This window comes from Camelus bactrianus, chromosome 5 (assembly GCF_048773025.1).
Source record: "Camelus bactrianus isolate YW-2024 breed Bactrian camel chromosome 5, ASM4877302v1, whole genome shotgun sequence".
NCBI classification, from domain to species: domain Eukaryota; kingdom Metazoa; phylum Chordata; class Mammalia; order Artiodactyla; family Camelidae; genus Camelus; species Camelus bactrianus.
In genome coordinates this window covers 97,706,281-97,727,705 of record NC_133543.1, presented here as the reverse complement: position 1 = coordinate 97,727,705, position 21,425 = coordinate 97,706,281, and the positions used below count along the sequence as shown (strand labels likewise).

General features: G+C 34.8%; 1 protein-coding gene across 2 annotated transcripts in view; it reads right to left on the bottom strand.

The window, feature by feature from the left end:
• The window catches only part of PSMD1 (proteasome 26S subunit, non-ATPase 1), an 80,749-nt gene that overhangs the window by 10,633 nt on the left and 48,691 nt on the right, over window positions 1–21,425 (bottom strand). For both annotated transcript variants that reach the window (XM_074364466.1, XM_074364467.1), the window contains 5 exons: window positions 17,759–17,873; window positions 14,472–14,588; window positions 6,735–6,837; window positions 1,933–2,102; window positions 94–186 (listed from right to left, as the gene is read on the bottom strand). In XM_074364466.1, coding sequence (XP_074220567.1) covers window positions 94–186; window positions 1,933–2,102; window positions 6,735–6,837; window positions 14,472–14,588; window positions 17,759–17,873 — 598 coding nt within the window. The remainder of the gene's footprint in view (window positions 1–93; window positions 187–1,932; window positions 2,103–6,734; window positions 6,838–14,471; window positions 14,589–17,758; window positions 17,874–21,425) is intronic.

Sequence of the window (21,425 nt, the reverse complement as noted above, 5' to 3'; positions counted from 1 at the left end):
CTAATTTAAAACATAAAAATATTTAAAACAAACCGAAGTAAAACACGAAGCAGCTCCTGTAAGTACAAATGCTCAAAGGAATAAAGAACCTACCTTTTCCTTTTCTTTTTCTTTTGGTACTTCCAGAGGGGCAGGATATGCAAATGTGGATGGTTTACAGTTTGATTTATACTGAACTTTCGGCATCTGAAGAAATAAAAGAATTGCCCCCTCTCTATTACAATAATCAAAATCAAGATTTAAGTATTCTATGTGCCTAACAAGCATACAAATGCAAAAGGATGTCAGAGGTCTCAATCCAGGCTAAATTACACAGCTCTCCAATTACGTCATCACTCCTCTCCAACAGCATCTGTTTTCTTTCATTGCATTAGTTTTGAGGTGCTTTACAGTACTATGATTCCCTATACTTTGCTGAAACTCTGTGCCTTTAAACAGGCATCCCTTTCATCTTTGTTGACTATGCACTCTGCTTCAGTGGGTTAAGTTTCACTCGTGGTGTGAGCCTGAGATCAACTGTTAACCTCTTTTGTGAAGTGTCACCTGACATCTAACCTGCGTACCTAACTTCCATGTGCCTTCCTTGTACCACCTTAACAACCTATACAAGTCTGTATTCAGTTTCTACACCATACAATCACACCTTACAAGAATCTAGCATGAGCCTAATGGAAAAGTCAGCTTTGCATTACTTATTGACCACATTTAAAGTTCTCTAGTCTGAATTTTTCTCCATTTATACCCAATTTGCATTGATAGAGAATGGTAATAAGCATCACATTTATTACGACGAGCAGTCTTATCTTTCCCATCCCACTTTCACTGCAAAATGGAAACAGAGATCATAAAATTGTGTGGCAGAGGGAGAAGTCCCTAAAGATTATACAGGATGTTTAACCACAATGTTAAAGGTTAAGGATTGGGAAACCCAAACCTCTTGTTTTGAGAGATAAAACTGCTCAGTATTTATAAATATAGTAGTTTAACACTGAAACATTTAAAGGATGATTAATTGGCTGTATAGCTATACTGAAAAAAAAAATCAATTCAATGAAACACTCAATCTTTACCAGCCAATTTTTTTAGAAAGATATTCTACTCTGAAAATTTAATAGAACTTTTAAACAATGGTGACGACCATATGTAAGAGTTATTTAAAGGTCAAAGGGCCTCTGAGAGGGTGGCAGAACAAGAAGTGAATCATTAGGCCACAGGACTGAGAAAGACATAAGCAAAAACCCTATTTAAATAAAAAAAGGATAGTAAGATGACAGGGAATGCGTCACCTTAAGTCTGACTTAAGTGATCAGTTTCTTTCTGTCAGTTTCCCTGGCTCCTCTCTGTTGATCTTGTTTTCACCACTACCAAAGGGACACCCTCCTATCTTGTTCTGTTTAGCAATAATCTTTTCTTCCATCAAACACTCTAGCATCACATAACACTGAAACATGTCTCTGTCTCAAACCTTCCTTCCTTAGTAAGATTTCGTTTAAGTCTTCCTTGCCCAGATTATTGCAGTAGCATTGTAACTAATATCCATTGATACCAGAATGATGTTTCTAAAATGCAAATCTCATCATGTCATTTATCTGCATGAAATCTTTCAGCAGCTCCCACAGACCTTCAGTATTAAATAAAATTCACCAGAGTGACCTATAAAGCCTTTTCATATTTTTATATTTTGCCTCTTTCTCACCATTCCCTCTCAACCAATATACCCAAGATTACACACTTAGTAAGGAGACTTGATTCTCAAAACTTCCACCAACACACTCCTCTCAGCAAGGTGATGGATGAGTCAGTTTGAAGGAAAGTACTTTACTAATGAGATGCCAACTCATCTTTAAAATCTCATGAAAATCCTTGTGAGTCAGTGATGAATAGGATATGCTGAAGAAGATATACTATAAAACTGAGGTCTCACAAACATACCTTTAAGTCTTTGTTAAGGCCAATGACACAGGTAGGAGTATAAGCCAATGATAAGAAGTGTGAAAGAGGAAACCAGAACCAAAACTGGGTAAAGACAAGGACGCCAACCACAGAAGGCATATGGGTGTGCCCCGTTCTGGACTGCAAGGAGATTGTGACATTATGACCACCTGTAGAAAAGGAGGGAAACCATAAATATGAATCCAGCAGGGCAATAATAAAGATTTCTAAGTACTGCACTAGGGAAGAATTTGGTGATTATTTTAAAAGTATAGTTCATAAAATCTAATATGGAGTCATTGGAATTAGCCAGCCAGTGAACTATCTAGGATCTCCAAAACTGGAAGTGCCAGACTTGGTAAATTTAGAACTTCTTTCTAAATAGGTAGGCATTTAAAAATAAACTAAGCCTGAAGGATATCAGAATGGTATATGCTAAATTATATATTAATCTATACTGTACATTGGCCTTTAATGTGCAAACAAAAAGTAAAATTTTAGTACATACTGTATTTGCAGACAGCAAAGAGACAAGAGGTAGATACTGTTCGCTCAGTTTACTCTTTGTGCTCTAGTCATGTCTGAATGCAGGCAGGTCTAACATTAACTAGCTTTGTGGAAATGGACAAATCACTTAACCTCTTAAGTTTTTTCTTCCCATTGACAAAATGAGAGTTTGAACTTGAGCATTTGAACTAGAGCACTGCCACTAACAAAAGAAAAATTTTAATATCCAATCCTTGATTCAACTGAAAAAAAATTTTGAAGAAGCATAATATGCAAAACAATGAAATCAGAGCTAATTCTGTTAAATCAGAAGAGATTTTGGGCGTAGAACCTGACCTGTTTACCTACCCCTTGCCACGTCTCCTAGACTATCCCTTGAGGGAGTGCAGAGAAACACAGCCGGAAAGCTATTGAACGAGAGCTAAGATCCAAGCATCAATTAGCTGCATCTTTACCCTTGTAAGGCTGAGATTTTAGGAGGCTTTAGGGGTTGCAAACTTGAATGCTTTTAGGAACTGGTGAGGTAAACAAACGAGAGAACTTGGACTGGAAGCAGTGGGTATTGAAGCAAACTGAAAAGTTCTTATCATATTTAAAGAGGACGTGTCACTAGGGATGGAGGCCCAGAGTCACTATGTAATTTTCTTTTTAAAAGTGCACTTGAATCTGGATTTTGCCCAAAATTTTGCTAGGGAGACGAAAACTGTGTTTAAGGCAGATATGGCCCATGGGCTGCTGTGTTGCAGCCTCTGTTCTACAGTAGCAGTGTTAGTGCTGGATTCCAGAACTCTGAGACACAAATCCTTTAGTTTATATACCACAGCCTACAAAAATAGGGCTTCTCTGTACCCAGTCACCACCCTAATTTGAATTTCAATTCTGGATCTCCATTGCTTACATTTTACTTCTCTTCATCTCAGTATCTCACAGATGCCTTCAAATTTTCTTGGAGTCAGGAAGTACGTACTAACTTTACTAAACCAAAAAGCATTTTAATTTTTTATAAGAATCAGGGTTCTACTGTTCAACCAAATAATCTAGATTTTCTTAATACTCCACTACAGATACTTTAAGATTTTACCTAGAAAAAAAATCAGATACACTTTAACTTTGTTTTTCCAACGGGAATGAGTTATATATATTTACTGTCTGCTTATATCCTTCCCTATTCTAACCCCCACAGTCACAGAATGCCTACTATATATTGAGAATTTTGAATAAAATACTGGAAAAGATGCCAAAGAACCTCCAATCTAGTGAAGACAGATAATTAGATAATTAAAATAAAGCATAAAAATATTATAATAGATATAAATCCAAGTACTAGTGGGAACACAGAGCTAACTAAGCATGGCCCACCTAACCTAGGAGTAGGCTGAACAGGGCAGAAGAAGGGCTTGGGGAAGGCTTCCTAGAGGATGTGATATTTGATTTAAGTTCTGAAGCTGAATTTCCTTTTATTTCAATATAACCTATCTTCTTCAGACTTAGAAACTAAAGTAGTTCTAACAGTCTGAGATTTAATATAAAATAAGGGCAAGTTTATTCTATTGATAGTGTTTACACAGTTTTACAAACTTCAACCATAAACCTGCTTAATCTTCAGCTTTTCTCCTTGAGGAAACCAAATCATGAGTAAGTTCTCATAAACTTCAACTTCACTCATTCCATTGAAGTGACCCTCTCCAGATTTTCTCTACTACTTCTAACTTCTGAGAGACAAATTACAGGGCTAAAAATTTTTCTAAGCAGTTGCAGCACAGTTTTCTAGGAAGATGGCAAATTAGCAAATTGAAAAGGAGTAAGAGAATAACTTTATGCTCCTAAGAGTGAACTCGGCAGTACAGAACTTTTATGTACTAAATAACACTAAAATACCTAAGGCAAAAATGATTATAAATAAAAAAAATAAATGAAAGAAGCATCAAAACTTGATTGGTTCATGACAGATCAAACAGATACAAAAAAAGAGGTGGAAGGAGAGAGGGGCTCAAAGGGGAAGGAGAAGACAGAGAGAGGATTTCAAATAAAGATGGCAAAATAAAGCTAAAACAGAGAATTATCCTCCCTTAATTCTTAACAAATGACTCTAATTTAGTAAAAGCCAGCAAAAATTACAGTAGTACTGAATGAATGAGTAAAGGGTTGTACTTTAAAACCAAAACTTCAAAAAGTAGCACCTAAAAGAAAAAACAAAAGATTATGGAGTGGTAAAATGTTTCTTCTAAATCCTATTTAAAAACCAATTACCAAAAGTAGCCAACCTGAAAAGGTTACATACTATATGGTTCCAACTACACAACAACTTTGAAAAAGAAAAAAACTAAAGCTATAAAGACAGCAAAAAAAAAAAAACAAAAAAACAGTGATTGCTGGGGACTGTGGGGAGGGAGGAATGAAAAGGTAAAGCACAGAGGATTCTTAAGGCAGTGAAACTATTCTGCATGATAATGTAAAGGTGGATACATGTCATTATGCACGTGTCAAAACTCATGGAGAATGAATCCAAATGTAAATGAAAGACTGACAAAATCCAGCCATTTAAGTGTCAAGTCATAGCACAGATACCTGGAAAAAGCAGCAGCAACAAAAGTAAACGGTGGTGAGCAGTGACTCTATTTAAATATGGAACTAAGACTAAACAGTGGGAATTATTATTTCACAAGAGACTGTAAATGTTATAAACCATGACAATGTAAACATAATATGAAAATATTGGAAGGTGGCAAAGAATGAGAAGGGAGAAACTATGGCATGTCAATGTCTATATTGTTTATACCTGGGAGAATCAATACCGAGAACTGAAATGGTTCACTTCATCTAAAATATCTATAGCATAGTCCCCTTATTTATTTACAGCTGCAAGGAACTATCTTTAATTAAAAGAGAGAGAAATTTAAAAACACTAAAAATTTAAGCAGAAAACGTTCAACTTCTTGGAAAATTAAAACAAAACAAATCCCACCAGAAAAATAGATTAAAAGAGAAGAGTATTTGCCTCAAAAATTTAGAAAACAGTACCAACATCCTAAAAAAGAAAAAAAAAGCAAATAAAAGATTTGAGCAAAAATAAAGAATTTAGGGGGGGAAAAGATCAGCAACAGCATATAAATAAATAAAAACAGAAATCTCTAGCAAATCTAATCAAGAAAAGATAAAATAATCATACTCAAAAGGAGACAGATTTTTTTAAAAAGCCATATACAGGAGAGTACCTAAAATTATAAAACAAGGATGCTGAAAACCTTGATATGATTAAAAAAATATTCTCAGCAGACAGAAAACCTAAAAGAGTAACAAAAAAACTTCAGATAGCAAAAAATTTCAGCTTCTTTTCCTGATCTCCTTCAACTAAAAATATAAACACATGTCTGGCTGACCAAGAAAAGAATGGCTGGAATAAAATAAGAATAAGGAATAAAATTTTTATTAGAAGAAATCAATATAACTAATAAATTTAAGAAAAGCTCATCAATAATAGTACTATGAAAGCCTTGAGATACTATTTTTTACCTTTCAAATTAACAAAGATCAATAAAACAGATTATATTCTACACGGCTAGGGTACAGTTAGAAAAAGAATCAGATACTTGAATAACGAAATAGTTATGTTCATTCCCTTCTACCCTATTGAGTCAGATATTGCCAATAATAACAGTTAGAGTCTGTTGAATGAATCCCCAGTCCAAGGTACTAAAGCACACCATTCTACCTTGTAAGGAGAGCCCACCTCTTCTGAAATAAACCATAGTGCAGTGGTGAAGGGTATGAATTCAGGAGCCAGTTGGTATAGTGTACTATGTGTTTACTAGGCAAATATTCCAGGCATCTTACTTTTAAATCATTTGGCTGCTAGGATTTGTCTAAAGCCTAATTTTTTCCTCAAAAAACTTTCCAATGTCAATGTGTTTAAAAATGGATATATACTAAGAAAATTAAAGGAAAAAAATAAGCCAATACTCATTGAACACTTAACTAAGTGACTGGGACTGTTTTAATTGCTTTACATGTATTTTTAATCCTCCCGACACTATGAGGTAGACTTTACAAGACAAGAAAACAGACATAAAGAGGGGAAATACAGTTAGTGCTGTAAAGGGACTGGGATTCAAACTTTAACAGTCTGTGCTCTTAACAACTCTACTGAATTATTTCTACGAACAGTAGGCTCCATATTTTCTCCAGGAATAAACAGCCCCAGACTCAATTTCTACTACATCATATGGTTAGAACAGATATTTCATTAGATTTAGTTTAAATAGATAAATAAATCTGGAAGATTTAAAAACATTTACCTGCGTCCAGTATGCCCTGGGCCAGAATAGCGCCAAACTTGGCCATGACATCGTCATGTTTATCATTGATGACTTTGGAATACAGCTGCCTGAACTGATTCACCTGAAGGAACAAGAAAAAGAATTATAGTCTAATTCTATTCATTTGCTGTTATCATTTTAGAGCAGGGACTAGATTGCTCAAATGGTAATGAAACCTGAGTTCTGAATTTCACAACATTCAAAAAAAGAGGGATCTGGACTAGATTTGAAGGCAGAATAAGTCCATGGTTGAAATCACGGGTGTCATGACTTTTCTGCTGTGGGAGGACCAGCTCTGTTTTCAATCACTGTTCCACAGTGGATGATTCAGACTCAGGGGAATGCTGAATGCGATTTCATACTGCACCACTGTTAGTCAGTAGGCTTAACCAGTTCAAATGAACACTAAGGCTTTCATTGCACTGTGAATTACAGCTATTCTGCTTACCATCAACCTACAGACTTCCTAATGGGCACAGTCCTTCAATTCTACCTTAAAACAAACTTCACTACAGCTATGTGACGTATATTTTGGATTAAGTACATTCACATATATGGTAAAGATTTTCATCATGCATACACGTTAATTTTTTGAGGATACATCACAACAATTACTCTTATCAAAAGAACACACCAAAATGGAATACATGCTGACTTATTTAGGAGGAATCACTGGTAATTTTTGTTTGCTATTTTATTATTTTCTATATTTTCTAAAATTAATATATATACTTTTATAATTAGAAAATAACATTTAAAGAATACATGTTCTTATCAAAATATCCATGATTCTTTTAAAATGGGGTGACAAAAAGGGAAATACTTTATGCTTCTTCCATGTCTTACACTACTGTTTTCCCACCAAGTGCTTTTCAGATGGCAGGCACCCAGAAAGAAGTCTGCTTGTTCAAGAAGTACATGATCATGGACCTCCCCAGATCTGCCCAAAGTAGAAAATACTGAATTTGAGTTTCCTCCTATAACGATCTTATCCATATCACGTATTCTTTCAGAATCTCCTCCCTTTCATTCATCTTGGTCTGGGAGGCCACACTGTGATAAAGTGCAGAGTAATATAGAATCAGACAATACTGGCTTATAAATATCTCTTCTTTACTAAGCTGTCTGGGTAAATTACTCAGCTTTTCTGAGTCTCAGTTTCTTCATCTGTACAGAGATTATAGCACCTACCTTACATGACTGTTGTAAGATTATTTGAGGTAATGTGTACGTCATGTAATGTGTAAAAGGCATTTTATAGTTCAGTAAGCAAGGCTGTCTTACCACTCCAGAGCAGAATCCTACCAGTCCTCTCTGACTCCTATCTTTGCAACCTAAATACTGCTAACAAAATGGTATTTCTTAAAATGGTTCTCAGTTTTTATTCACAGGCAGCAATAGAATATGACAGGAAAAACAACTCTGAACTAACTCTGCCACTACCCAGCATGACTATTAGCAAGCCACTTACTTCTCTACATCTTACTTTCTCTAACTATAAAACCCAGCATGATGAGATCATCACAACATTCCCTTCCAGTTTTAAAAATTCTAAGGTTTGATGCTTTCACTCTGGTTCAACAGGTCAAATTCCTTTGATTCTGAACTTATTTTGGATGAACATTTACATTACCTTACATAGGATGGAGATTTTATGTGCTAGAGGTTTATGAAATATTTCATGAATTTATGAAAAAGAAACACTGGACAAAGCACTGTATGTACATTATAAGGAAGAATTTAAATATAAAATCACACCCCAAACAATAGGACAACATAATCTGAAAGACAGAAAAAAAAAAAAATCAATGCAAATATATAATAGGTCTATCCAATTAAAATTAAACAGACTAGTACTTTAAAAGCTAGTTTTTATCATTAAATAATTTTTCCTTATGTTTTATTATTTATGCAGCAGAAACTTAACTCTCATTGTTATGATTCTTCATAAAGAATTATTATTTTAGTAGATTAGGATACTATCTTAAATTTGGAAGGCGACTTTGAGATCTTCTGGTCTACTCCCATTTCACAGATGAGAAAATGGACTCAATTTCTGGCTCAATTTCATTGTTATGAATAGTATACCCCCCCAACAAAAAACAAATTTGAATTTATAGGAGAAAAATCATATTAATTTCCCATTTTATATTATAATTTCACAGAAAAGACAATTAAATTTCAGACAGCACTGTGATCTATGTATTCTACTGTGCCTGATTATCTAAAACCTATGTTCTCCAAATTCCTGCATTTTAGACATTCACCATGTTTTTAACTCTATACACCTTGTATTGTTGGAAAAAAACAAAGTCAACTCTTAGATGTCATAGAGAAAAATAAAAGATGGAGAGAAGGGAATAAAGTTCCTTAAGAGTCATTTTTGTTGTTACTTATCATCTAGGTATGTCTCTTCCTTTCTGTTTTTTTTTTTTTTTTTCTATTTTTCTGGGGTATAGAAATGAAGCTGTACATCAGGAATTACTTCTGGAGTTTTTTTCTTTTCTCTTTCTATGACATTACAGTTGCTCTTATGACTTCTACTAGGTCTGTAATTCCTTCCATGAAATCCTTGAGGCCGGATGAACTTTGGAATTCAAAATTTATGAAGCTAATATGGTGCATACACTACAAATTATGCAATACTCTCAGTGGAGTATGGGGGCAATATCCCATAATCAACCAAATTAGTATTTCTGATGCAGCAAAATGACTGAATATTTACTACACAGGATAAAGGTTATACATGAATTCATACTGGGTCAGATTTTGCAGCCAAATGAGTCCTTAAAAAACAAACAGAACTCTTAGTTTTCAGAGCTTTTTGGATTTTGGAACTGCGGATAAAGGGCCACAGACTTATATAATTTATCTGGGCTAGCTCCCATCTCTTTCTTTAGTTCTGACTTTTTTCCTATGCTCTCATTTTATCTCCAACTGACTTGCTATAATCTCAAACTCAACATGCCTAAAATGAAAATTATCTTTATTCTTTTTCAATAACCCAAAAGACATTTTTAGCTCCCTTCTCAATTTTATTAGTATTATTTTGTTCATGGTATTTGCTTGTAGCCTTTTCTTTATATTACCATCTTTAGTGCCCAAGTCCCTATCTTAAGGCAATAGTATGGTAACAAAGGTTACTATTTAGAAATGTGTTATGCTGTAAAATAAAACCTTATGCTATAAAATTCCATGCTGATTTATTTTAAAACTGCAAAAGCTCGTCAAACTTAGCCAAATATGATCCTACTTCTAAAAAGGGTACATGTCAGTGCTGGAAGAAGTTTCCCTGTAGCAGGCCTTGGGCCAGATATTAGGCAAGGAGGAGCACCAGATCTTATTCTTACACTGCAGTATTTTTATGTGGTTCTACATATCATACTTGCTATATACATGTTCAAATAACTGCTAACAGTAGAGGTCATTTAATAAGAAAAACAAAGGATAGATCCTTCAAAGAGTAGAGTTGGGTTCTTAAGACAAAATAACTCCAAGGACCTATAAAAGAACAGTATTCTTGTTAAATGGTTCTGAATCTTTTTAATCACCCAGGGGTGTATGCGTGATCCTGGGCCTATGTTTGTGAGAATGAGTGAGTATGAAACTGGCAGAAGAAAAGCAAAGATGTACTGGAGTTAGTTAAACTAAGACCCAGTGCGTAGAGCTTAGTGTAAAGATGGCATTCTGTAAATGGATGTGACACAGATCATGAAGGCATAAAAGAATACTTCCTTTGGAAATTTCCATCGTGAATCTCACAAAGTATCTGAGAAATGTTCCTTTTGGATTCCTCTGAGGGGGGATCAGTCTTAATGGCAACACTTGATCTTTGATTTCAAGGCGTTTTCACTTCTTTCATGGACTAGTTTGCAAACTTGTGTCTAGGACTACAGCCTTGAGAACATACTTTTCTTCAAGCTTATTAAAAGCTGTTTCTTTTCAGCAAAATGTCACATACCATCCCAAAAGAGTATCAATGTTGTCTTCTTAGCAATTATCAGATAAAAGAGAGATGATATAAACTATAGTATACAAAGCTCTTGATTACATGCGTGACAGCAGAAAACAATGAAACAGAACTTAAACTTCAAGAATTCATGAACTGAGTAACAACTGCACTCTAACATTTGTCATAATACAGTTTTGCTTTTGTAGTTGGTGGGGTACATGTTTAACTTTCTGCACTGAGTTTGTATCAATGGCAAAGGCTACCAGCTATAACTGCATTTCAACATTCCTAATCAATACCCAAGATTTTGCTACCATGTGAAGATGAAAGTGTATCCCAAATAGTCATATTGGCTAAGACCTGGTTCAACAATATTTTATAAAATGATTACAAAATACTAATTGGTTAAGTTGCTGTATTTTTTTCACTTTTTCTAAATACGAAAAAGTTTTATTTATTGGAATAAAAAGTTGAAGGCTTTTTGAAACTACACAGCCTACCCTAACCCTAACCCCATCCCTGTTTCAAAGTACTCTGCCATTGTTGGTACAGAACTTACGGATGTCAAATCAATGAAATCCTGTAGCAGAGGATGGGAAGATGGCAAAACATGTGTCAGTTCACAATACGTATAACGTGAAAGCAATATATGAGGTCAAAGTGAATAAACTTCTATATATCACTGTTAGGGGAGGTGCATTCCACAGCAAAACTTCCTTCTTTAATGACATTACTCAGTTGGATAACCTCCAGCCGATAAAGGTCAACAGAAGATCAAAAGCAGAAATAAAAGATGTGAAAGCTACTCATGCTATAACTGCTCTATTTAAGAACAAAAAGCAAAGAAATGTGATCTGTTTGAAAAGATGTTTATGTTCTAGAAGATATAAAATATTAAGTAATGTATTACTAAAACAAGATGAGAAGTCTGATTCTATTTTTGAAATCATCCAATTTTTAGAAGTCTTAAAAAGGATTCTGACAAAGAGAGAAGGACTAGATAAAAACAACAAAAACTGAAATGATAGCAACTGCTCAGAAACTGAAATCTATTAAACAAAGTTTCACAGAATAATCAAGGAGTTAAAAAAAATTTTTCTTCTCCACGCCATCCTCCCCACCCCCCATCAATCTACTTTGCTGAAAATGAGGGTGTTCTACATCTGTTTGAAGAGGCAGAAGACAGTATGCCAATGTTTTTTTTCTTCCTGTTGTCAATTCTTTGACTGCTTCTTATACAGGAGCAGAATTAAATAATTCAAGAATTATTATAAAAGATCTGAAATTATTGCATAAGCTATACACATTTATTTAATATGTCAAAAACATGGTCATTTTTAGTATATGTAAATTACAAGATCTAAGCATTTTCTGCTTCTCAACAAAATGAGTTCTGGCTAAGGTGCCAAGATGTATTAGATATCAAACTCTAAAATGAGATCTGAGAGATTGTCATGAGGAAATTTTAAAACAGATGCCTCAAAATCTGTACGGAGTCAACCACATGATATATATGAGGACTGGACTGTAGAAGGATATGTGAAGAGGATTTCTATGGGAAAAGCTGGGCTTTAAGTCTTTCCTCCTAGCTCCAAACCTAGAGATGGGCTTCACAGAGGCCACTTGGTGAGCTTAATATGATAAAGTGGTCACTGCACTGATTGATATCTGACACAAAATGTAAAAGGCATAAGCTATTGACAAAGGCACAAGCAATGAAAGAGGGAGGGAGAGAAGAGAGACAAGGAGAGGAAGAGGAAGAGGCAGGCAAAGCTGCACCGAGAGCCTATCATACGCTCCCCCGACCAGAAGGGTGAAAGTTGCAAGAGTGTTTTTCAGCGAAAGATGTGTGTCAGCGAAGAAACCTCCCTGTAGCCACCTGAAACCCTGCTCAAGGGATCTCCCACGAGGGCAGTGACATTCTAACTGAATCTGGATGTACTCATTTCTAAACTGAGATTGTATATACTATATAAAGAAACTATATGAATTTTTATTGCCTCAGAAGGATAGATCAAAAAAGGCATGGATCACTGAGTTTATATTCCATATCAGAGGAACAAGTTATCTCACTGAATAAATTTTAAAAGATAGTAGGAGGCTTCATCGTTCGCAAAAATGTTCTCCCATTCCGTAGGTTGTCGTTTTGTTTTACTTTTGGTTTCCTTTGCTGTGCAGAAGCTTGTAAGTTTAATTAGGTCCCATTTGTTTATTCTTGCTTTTATTTCTATTGCTTGGGTAGACTGCCCTAGGAGAACATTTTTGAGATGTATGTGAGATAATGTTTTGCCTATATTTTCTCCTAGGAGGTTTATTGTATCTTGTCTTATGTTTCAGTCTTTGATCCATTTTGAGTTTATTTTTGTGTATGGTGTAAGGGAGTGTTCTAGCTCCATTGATTTACATGCTGCTGTCCAGTTTTTCCAACACCATTTGCTGAAAAGAAACCGACAAAGGCTTGATCTCCAGAATATATAAGCAGCTCATGCAACATAATAAGAAAAAAATAACCCAATCCAAAAATGGGCAGAAGACCTAAACAAGCAATTCTTCAAGGAAGACATACAAATGATCAAAAGGCACATACAAAATGCTCAATATCACTAATGATCAGAGAAATGCAAATCAAAACTATGATGAGGTATCTATCACCTCACACCAGTCAGAATGGCCATCATTCAAAAGTTCACAAATGACAAATGCTGGAGAGGCTGTGGAGAAAAGGGAAACCTCCTACACTGCTGGTGGGAATGCAGGTTGGTGCAGCCACTGTGGAAACCAGTATGGAGATTCCTCAAAAGACTAGGAACAGACTTACTATATGACCCAGGAATCCCGCTTCTGGGCATATATCCAGAAGGAACCCTACTTCAAAATAACACCTGCACCCCAATGTTCATAGCGGCACTATTTACGATAGCCAAGACATGGAAACAGCCTAAATGTCCATCAACAGGTGACTGGATAAAGAAGATATGGCATATTTATACAATGGAATACTATTCAGCCATAAATAACAACAACATAACGCCATCTGCAGCACCACAGATGTCCCTGGAGAATGTCATTCTAAGTGAAGCAAGCCAGAAAGAGAAAGAAAAATACCATATGAGATAGCTCATATGTGGAATCTAAAACAAAACAAAACAAAACATAAACACAAAACAGAAACAGATTCATAGACATAGAATACAAACTTGTGGTTGCCAAGGGGGCAGGGGGTGGGAAGGGACAGACTGGGATTTCAAAATTTGTAGATACTGAAAGGCATATGCAGAATAAACAAGATTATACTGTATAGCACAGGGAAATAGATACAAGATCTTGTGGTAGCTCACAGAGAAAAAAAAATGTGGCAATGAATATATGTATGTTCATGTGTAACTGAAAAATTGTGCTCTACACTGGAATTTGACACAACATTGTAAGATGAATATAACTCAATAAAAAAGTGTTAAAAAAGTTTAGACAGAAAAAAAGGATAGTAGGAGGCAATTAAAGTGGATTTTGATGATTTCATCAACTCATGAGTTCTAATTTTTCAAGAATGGCTCTACAGCTGAATTAGCAAAGTGACCACAGACCTATAGAAAAATGAATTCAAAGAGTGTTATATATTTAAAATTTTCCCCTTCTCCTACCTCTTTACTTCCTGTGAGTTCAGTGTTCACCATATTTGAGGTAAAAATGTCCTCAAAAGAAGATAAGCTACTAAAGAAAAGCCTGAACCAGCTTTCTTCTGGAGAATTTTTTTGTTTGCTCACCTTTGGACAAGTGATTTCAGTCTGCTGGATCATGATGAGAGCCGAAGCTATGAGAGCTCCTTGTCTCACATAGTTGACAGGGTCATTTGTCATTGGTTCTAGCAAATTAATTGCTTCCTGAAAGCATTAAAAAAAAAACCTTTTAATAAAGTTCATACAGCTGAAATTTCAGATTAGTTACTATCATTTAAAGTCAATATTTTCATCTAACATTATAATTACAAGTTAATTTAAGACTACTTGGATGCAATAGCTCAGAACTGAGTACGCTTTATGTTTCAACATTATTGACGCCAAGTGAAAAAGAAGCTTGTAGAACACAAACGCTCCTTTCTTGGGGTAAAAGAGGTCAAAAACAAAGTAAGAAAAAAAATGAGATTAATGTTTGATAACCACCTATTATTTTCCAGGTGCAGTGGGAGGTATTTTATGTATGTTATCCATATAATCCTCTTAATCCTAAAACAACACAAAACAATCTTTATAAAAAAAAAAAAAAGTAAGAGTTAGAAAGGTAAATTGCCAAAATCACATAAATGTAGCAAACTCAGGCCAGTCTAACTCCAAGTATTCAACTTCCTTCAAACACTAGGGTAAGATAATGTCTTAGATGATTTTACAAAACTAAATTTAAAAAATTAAATAAATCAAATGTAAATTGAAACAAAAAACAAAGAGAAACAAAACTTCCAAAACAAAAGGGAAGATTTTACTTGCTAGTATGATGGCAAAACAAATTAAATCAAACAAGGCTAGATCTGATACCATGGTTACACTTCAAAAGACCACAAGTGTTGGGATTTCCAAAATGTTTACCAGGATTTCCCGAATATCACATTCTTTAGAGTAGCAGTTCTATGAAAATAGGATTCCTTGGTTAAACAAGTTTGGGAGTTCCTATACACTACATATCACCTCTTCTTGCAGATTCAAAACTTTATATAGCATATTGTGGCCCCCAGGAATGTATATATCACAACAAAAGCTCCAGGCAGCCTTATTAAAGAAACCACTGGAACTTTGTATATCCCAGCATTTGCCCATTACATCTGACCAAGAACTCTTCTGCCCCATATAACTTCTATTAACACCCTGCAGGATATTTGTTCAGTACCCTTACGAGGTTGTTAGGTAGGTATAAATCTGAAGCAACAGAGCAATGAGTTAACATGATTATCAAACTTATTTTAGTACAGTATGTCATTTCTCAAATATCCTTTGTTCCAAGGCCAAGTAAAGGAAGAATAATTTGAATCTTTTTGGGGGAAGGGGGAAACGACTATGGATTTCCTTACATGTCAATTTATTTATTTATCTAAAAAATCAGAGTTATTAACAGATAATACACATACCAGATAAGTATATTCTTTCTTTCCACTTCTCTGAAAAATGTAGTGCCATTGTTTAGAAGAGTAAGTTTCTCAAGCATTACTCATATATTGCCAATATTGTTTATAAAGTAGTCATGGTAAAAATATAACAAAATTTCCAACTTATAAATTAAAAGACACCAACTTGGCTTTTGAGGCACGTGGTATAACTTCAAAGACATATTTTAGAATAAATAGGTGCTTCAGGTGTATAAGAAACAAAAATAATAAAGCACCAAACTTCAGACAGATAGGTATTGATGTGTAAATCATACAAACTATCTAGAAATAAAGCAGACTTGTTTAGCATGAGTAATGGAAATTTTCATTGAATTAACGTGTCAGATGCTGTGTCTCAAAGAACATTTGCTCCTAGATACCATATTAAGTTTAGAATAATCTGGAAAGAAAAAAATCTAATTTACATTTAACTTATGAGGCCTGACATAAATGTCTACTAAAGACCTGAGGGAGAAAATACTCAGTTAAACATCCAACTATATTATTTTTCCTTTGTTTATAGAGCAGATGTGTCCCAGAAAAAAATGCAGGCCAATTTCTATAAACTGCATTTTATATACATAATGACTTTCCTAATAAAACTTGATACATTCTCACATAGAAATTCTCTAAAAGAAATGAAAGCATTTAAAAAAAAATTGTGAGGGCAGAGACCATGTGCAACTTGTTCACCATCATATCCTTAAAATGATCTTCCCTCCATCATTCATTTGGCAAATATTTACTGAAAACCTACAGTGCCAGGTATTTAGCATTCTGTTCTCAGTGATCTTACATTTCAGTGGAGAGGAGACAGACAATAAACAAATAAATAGGTGTAAAAATATGTCAGGTGGTGACAAGTGCTCTGAAGAAAAATAAAGCAGGGTAAGGGGACAGAATGAGAATACTGAAAGGGTGTATGTTTCTCTATAAAGTTTTATACAATTCTTACCATGTATAGTGAAAATGCCTATTTTAATTCCTAGCTTAAATAATATTTTATGTGACTAGAAAAGTTATTTGTATCCAAGACTGATACCCTTTATTAGAGAAAAAGTCAAGCAAGTTAAAATTTAATTCCTGGCATCAATCAATAAATAATTATACTTTGTTTTACTTTAGTTTGGAAAAGAGATGATTAAAAAAGTGGCTCCTTTCTGATGTAAAGACATTGGGAACATAACCATATTCTTATTTCTCTCTCTCTCTCTCTCTCTCTCTCTCACACACACACACACACACACACGCCTGTGCACTGCTAAAAGAAGTCGCCCTTTGGGGAGCTGGCCAAGGTGTGGTCCTGTGCGCTATGAAAGGCAAAATGTCATTGCCATGATTCAAGGATACTTGTTATTACACTGGTGCATATCTTTATGAATCTCATGATGAAATCATCAGCGTGCCTACCCCAACTCTTTATCACTTTTGAAGGCTTAACAAATACCAGGTTATCTGTTACGTTCATGAGGATAAAACAGGCAAACTGCAGTTAAGTATAAGCTTAAAACAAACAAAAAAATCAAACTGAGTTGACTGTGGTGGCCTCAAATAAGAACTTTACTTTCCACAATACTAATTACACAAAGTAAACATGTAAAATAACCATGTAAAATGACCATAGTTCTCCAAAGAAAAAAATACTTTTTCTTCTTTTTAAAGACATCAGTGCTTTCAAAAAGAAATTCAACAGCATTGTTTTCATTATAGCCACCCATGTAATGTGGTGGTTTGTTCTTCAACAGCTTTGAGCGATCAGGCATAGTAAAGTGAGGAAGTTCTGGGAAGCTGGTAAGGCAAGTTAAGTCTTACAGATCACACCACACTTGTATTTTTACAGCTGTTACATAAACTTTTCTGCTAGGGAAAACAGTCTGGCGCCAGGAAAGAACTGACCCCATTGGCTTTGGGCTTTACCTTGTTTCCTGTACCAGCACAGCAGATGCCCAGGGCCATTGCAGCTCCATAACGAACATGAGGATTGTAACTCTCTGACAACAATGAAACAACGCTGGGGCACTGTTCAGGGGTCCTGATAAGAAATAGAGAAAGTGAAGACAGTGTTGTAGATAATATATTTAAGTCAAGATGGAAGAATTTTAACCATTTTTTTCAGAAGTTGGGAACACCAGTTATATTTAACACAGAAGCTGCAGAATTTAAAAAATCTCCCACAGAATTCTGATTATTGACATTATAAATCTATCTTCAATATTCAGAGAATATATGTTAAGAAAGAGGACCATATCAGTAATCCCTCATCCACAGCTCTGCATCACAGCATTACAGTCATTCCCTTGTGTCTTGTCCACAGTGGGGAATAGCTGTGGGGGTACTGGGGGCGAACACTAATCTACATCCATTCTTCTAACTCCTGCTTACTCTGTGTTTTGTTTCAGAAGATGAAAAGTCACTTATAGAGACTCCAAGATGTTTCCAAAGCTGCAGGAAAGATTTAAATCTCTCAGTGTTACTCTGATTGAATATTAAATTGGTAAACAAGACTTGGTAATGAGAAAATTCTGGTTTTCTTTTGTCTTCAGCAATTATTTTTGTGTTGATAAGAATAGAGAAATCCTCTTCATATTTGCAGCAAATACACAAAAAAAGACGCCAACCTTGACTAATGAAGTACTTGAGCTCACCTCTGAAAGACTACTCTGTTACGGTGGTTACCCTTGAGGGGCAGCAGGATGGGGGAGTAACTAGAAGAGCGTATAAGGGGAGTTTCTGGGAGGTTGATACTGATGTTGAACTGGGTGCTGATTACACAGTTCAGTTGTGAAAATTCATCAAGCTATAGGCCAATTATGTGCATGTTTTTAGATGTATATTACACTTCGATAACTTTTTAAAAAGACTACTCATGTATTATGTTTCAACAGAAAGTTAAAAAAAGGACCCTGTTGTGAATGAAAGCAGTTATTACTTACAGATCAATTCAAATGTATAATTCTATGTTGAAACTGCCCTCTAGTCTCAACTCTAGTAAATGGTAAATTCAAATTTCAAATGGAGTAGAGTCAAGTTTATGAAAACTGTTTATAAAGGTGAAATTTGGGGGGAGAGGCAAGACAGGGATAGGAGATTAAGAGGTATGTATAAAATAAGTAAGCTATGAGGATATATTATATAACATAGGGAATATAGTCAATTATTTTATAATAACTATAAATGGAATATATCCTTTAAAAATTGTGAATCACGACGTTGTACACCTGAAACTTATATAATATTGCACATCAACTATACCTCAAAAAAAGGAATTTTGCTGTAAAGGAAGGTTGGATTATTTCCTCCTATAACAGAATCCATCACTCCTTGAAAATGTTCTCAGTTTGAGAAAGCTTCCTAGTATGAATAATTTGAAATAATTGGAATAATCAGGAAATAATACAAATGGCAACAATCTGGGAAAACAGTTTGATGGTGTAAAGAAAGCAATGTCCTAGGAAACAGAAGATCTGGGTTTTAGTCTTAGTTCTGTTAATTTCTTAGTAAGTGACATTAGGCAAGTCATTTATATTTTCTTTTCTGTAATTAGAGATAACGTTCTTAACTATAATGCAGGAATAATATAAAAACAAAGAAGCAAATAACTTGAAAATATGGTAATAACACATATGCTTTCAGTTAAGGAATACTGAGATAAATAATATATAAGAGGAAGCCATAAAGTGAAAAACCCATGTTCTAGTTCCTGTTTTGTCTCTAAATAGCTGACATAATTTTAGACAAAGTTCAATTAATCATACACTCTGGGGTCCTTTTCCACATCTGAACAAAGGAATTGGACTAGAAATTCCATAAGGTCTGTTCCACTTTACAATTCTATGGCCTTTAAAAGGTCCCTTCATAGAATTAAGAATTCATATTTTCATTAAGTAAGTGCCACAGCATTAACATGACACAGGAATTAAGAATATTCCCTCTGTTTATTCCCTTGTATTCCCTACCAAAAGGCTCCAAATAATCTGAGCAGCACTCTGAATTTTAAAATGCCTACTGAACTAACTAACTAACTAACTAACCCGTAACTAAATTCACCATAGACACCTCCATCAATATACAGAAAGAGGAATAAAGGGCACCCTTTCCCTAAACTGTTTCTTCTCTCACTATAACCATCTACACACCCAGGAAACTCACACTTTGATCATTCTATCCTTTCATTCCCCATATCTAATCTGCCATGTCAAATGAAACCCTTAAATCTTGTTTCTGTTTCCACTGCCTGTTTCAGGCCCCGATCATCTCTTACTTAAAACAATACAGTGATTCCTTAAATGACTCTCTGCTTCCTTTCCCTCTCATCTTTAATATGTTGTAATAGAGAGAACATGGGCTTGGAATCAGAAAGACCTGGATTCCAATTCTAGTACAGCCATTTATTAATTGAATGGCAATCGCTAAGTCTCTCTAAGCCTTAATTGCTTTCTGTTCCAATTCATGCTGGGGAGGAGAGTTAGTGGTGTGGTAGAATAGAATACTATACTAATTACTAAAATCTAGATGCATAATCAGAAATGCCTTTGAGTCACAACCAGGAATTTGGCTACTAGTATGCTGTAGTTGGGCTCTAATTTTTTAAAAAGGCAACACTCAGAAGTTCATTCAAAACAATAGAAAACAAGTTGGATATTAAACCTAGAAAGCTGGTTATATTCAGGGTTCTGACTTCCAGATTTTCTCACCAACTTTTTAGGGAGCTAATGGCACAGAGAACACTTTACCCACCTAGCCCCTCACCTGCAGCATTCCAAGGAAAACTGACTCACAGCAAAGTACTTAACCTAAATATATCTTAAAACTTCATTTATCTTATGATCCCCAACTTGTTAAAAAAAAAAGTATTATACTTAGAAAAGGGCATTAGCAATTTCATGAGGTTTAGAAAAAATTTTGCCTAAGAACATAAGTACAGAGCTTTTCCTGAGAGCCTAATGCAGAGAGCTTTACCTAGTTGATTACCATAAAGACTGAAATAGGTTGTGAGGGCTATAAACTCAAAAGCACATAAAGAATTCTTTTAAACTTCTCAGGCTAAAAACAGGTCCAACTCTGACACATTCTTCAGAAGATTTGTTAAGACAAGGAATGACAAATTCTTTAATAAATTAGCTTAGACATGCAACCTCTTCAAGAGTACAATAAAATCGTAATAGTCTATGTTTATTTCAATTTTTCAACAGGCAGCTATAAAAGGACAAAACAATCTAAGCAATGACTGGAATGCAGACATTCACTGAAAGCAAAACTTCCTTACATTAATCTTTACCCAAACACATATATACATGTATGTATATATAAAACTTTAAAAAGTTAATAAATGAATAAATGATAAAATTATACCATCACCATTTTGCAACTTAGAATGAATTAATGGACCTCAGCTTCATTGTCAATGACTGCTAACATCATGAAAAGAGAAACAATTGGACCTTATACCTTATGCGCACTGCCAGCCCCTCCTTAAAAACAAAAGAGTGAAAAATTGAACTTGAATGTGATCAAGCTTCTAGATCTAACTATCAATTTACACGAACTATAGAAGGCCAAAAAAATACATTATATTCCATATAGG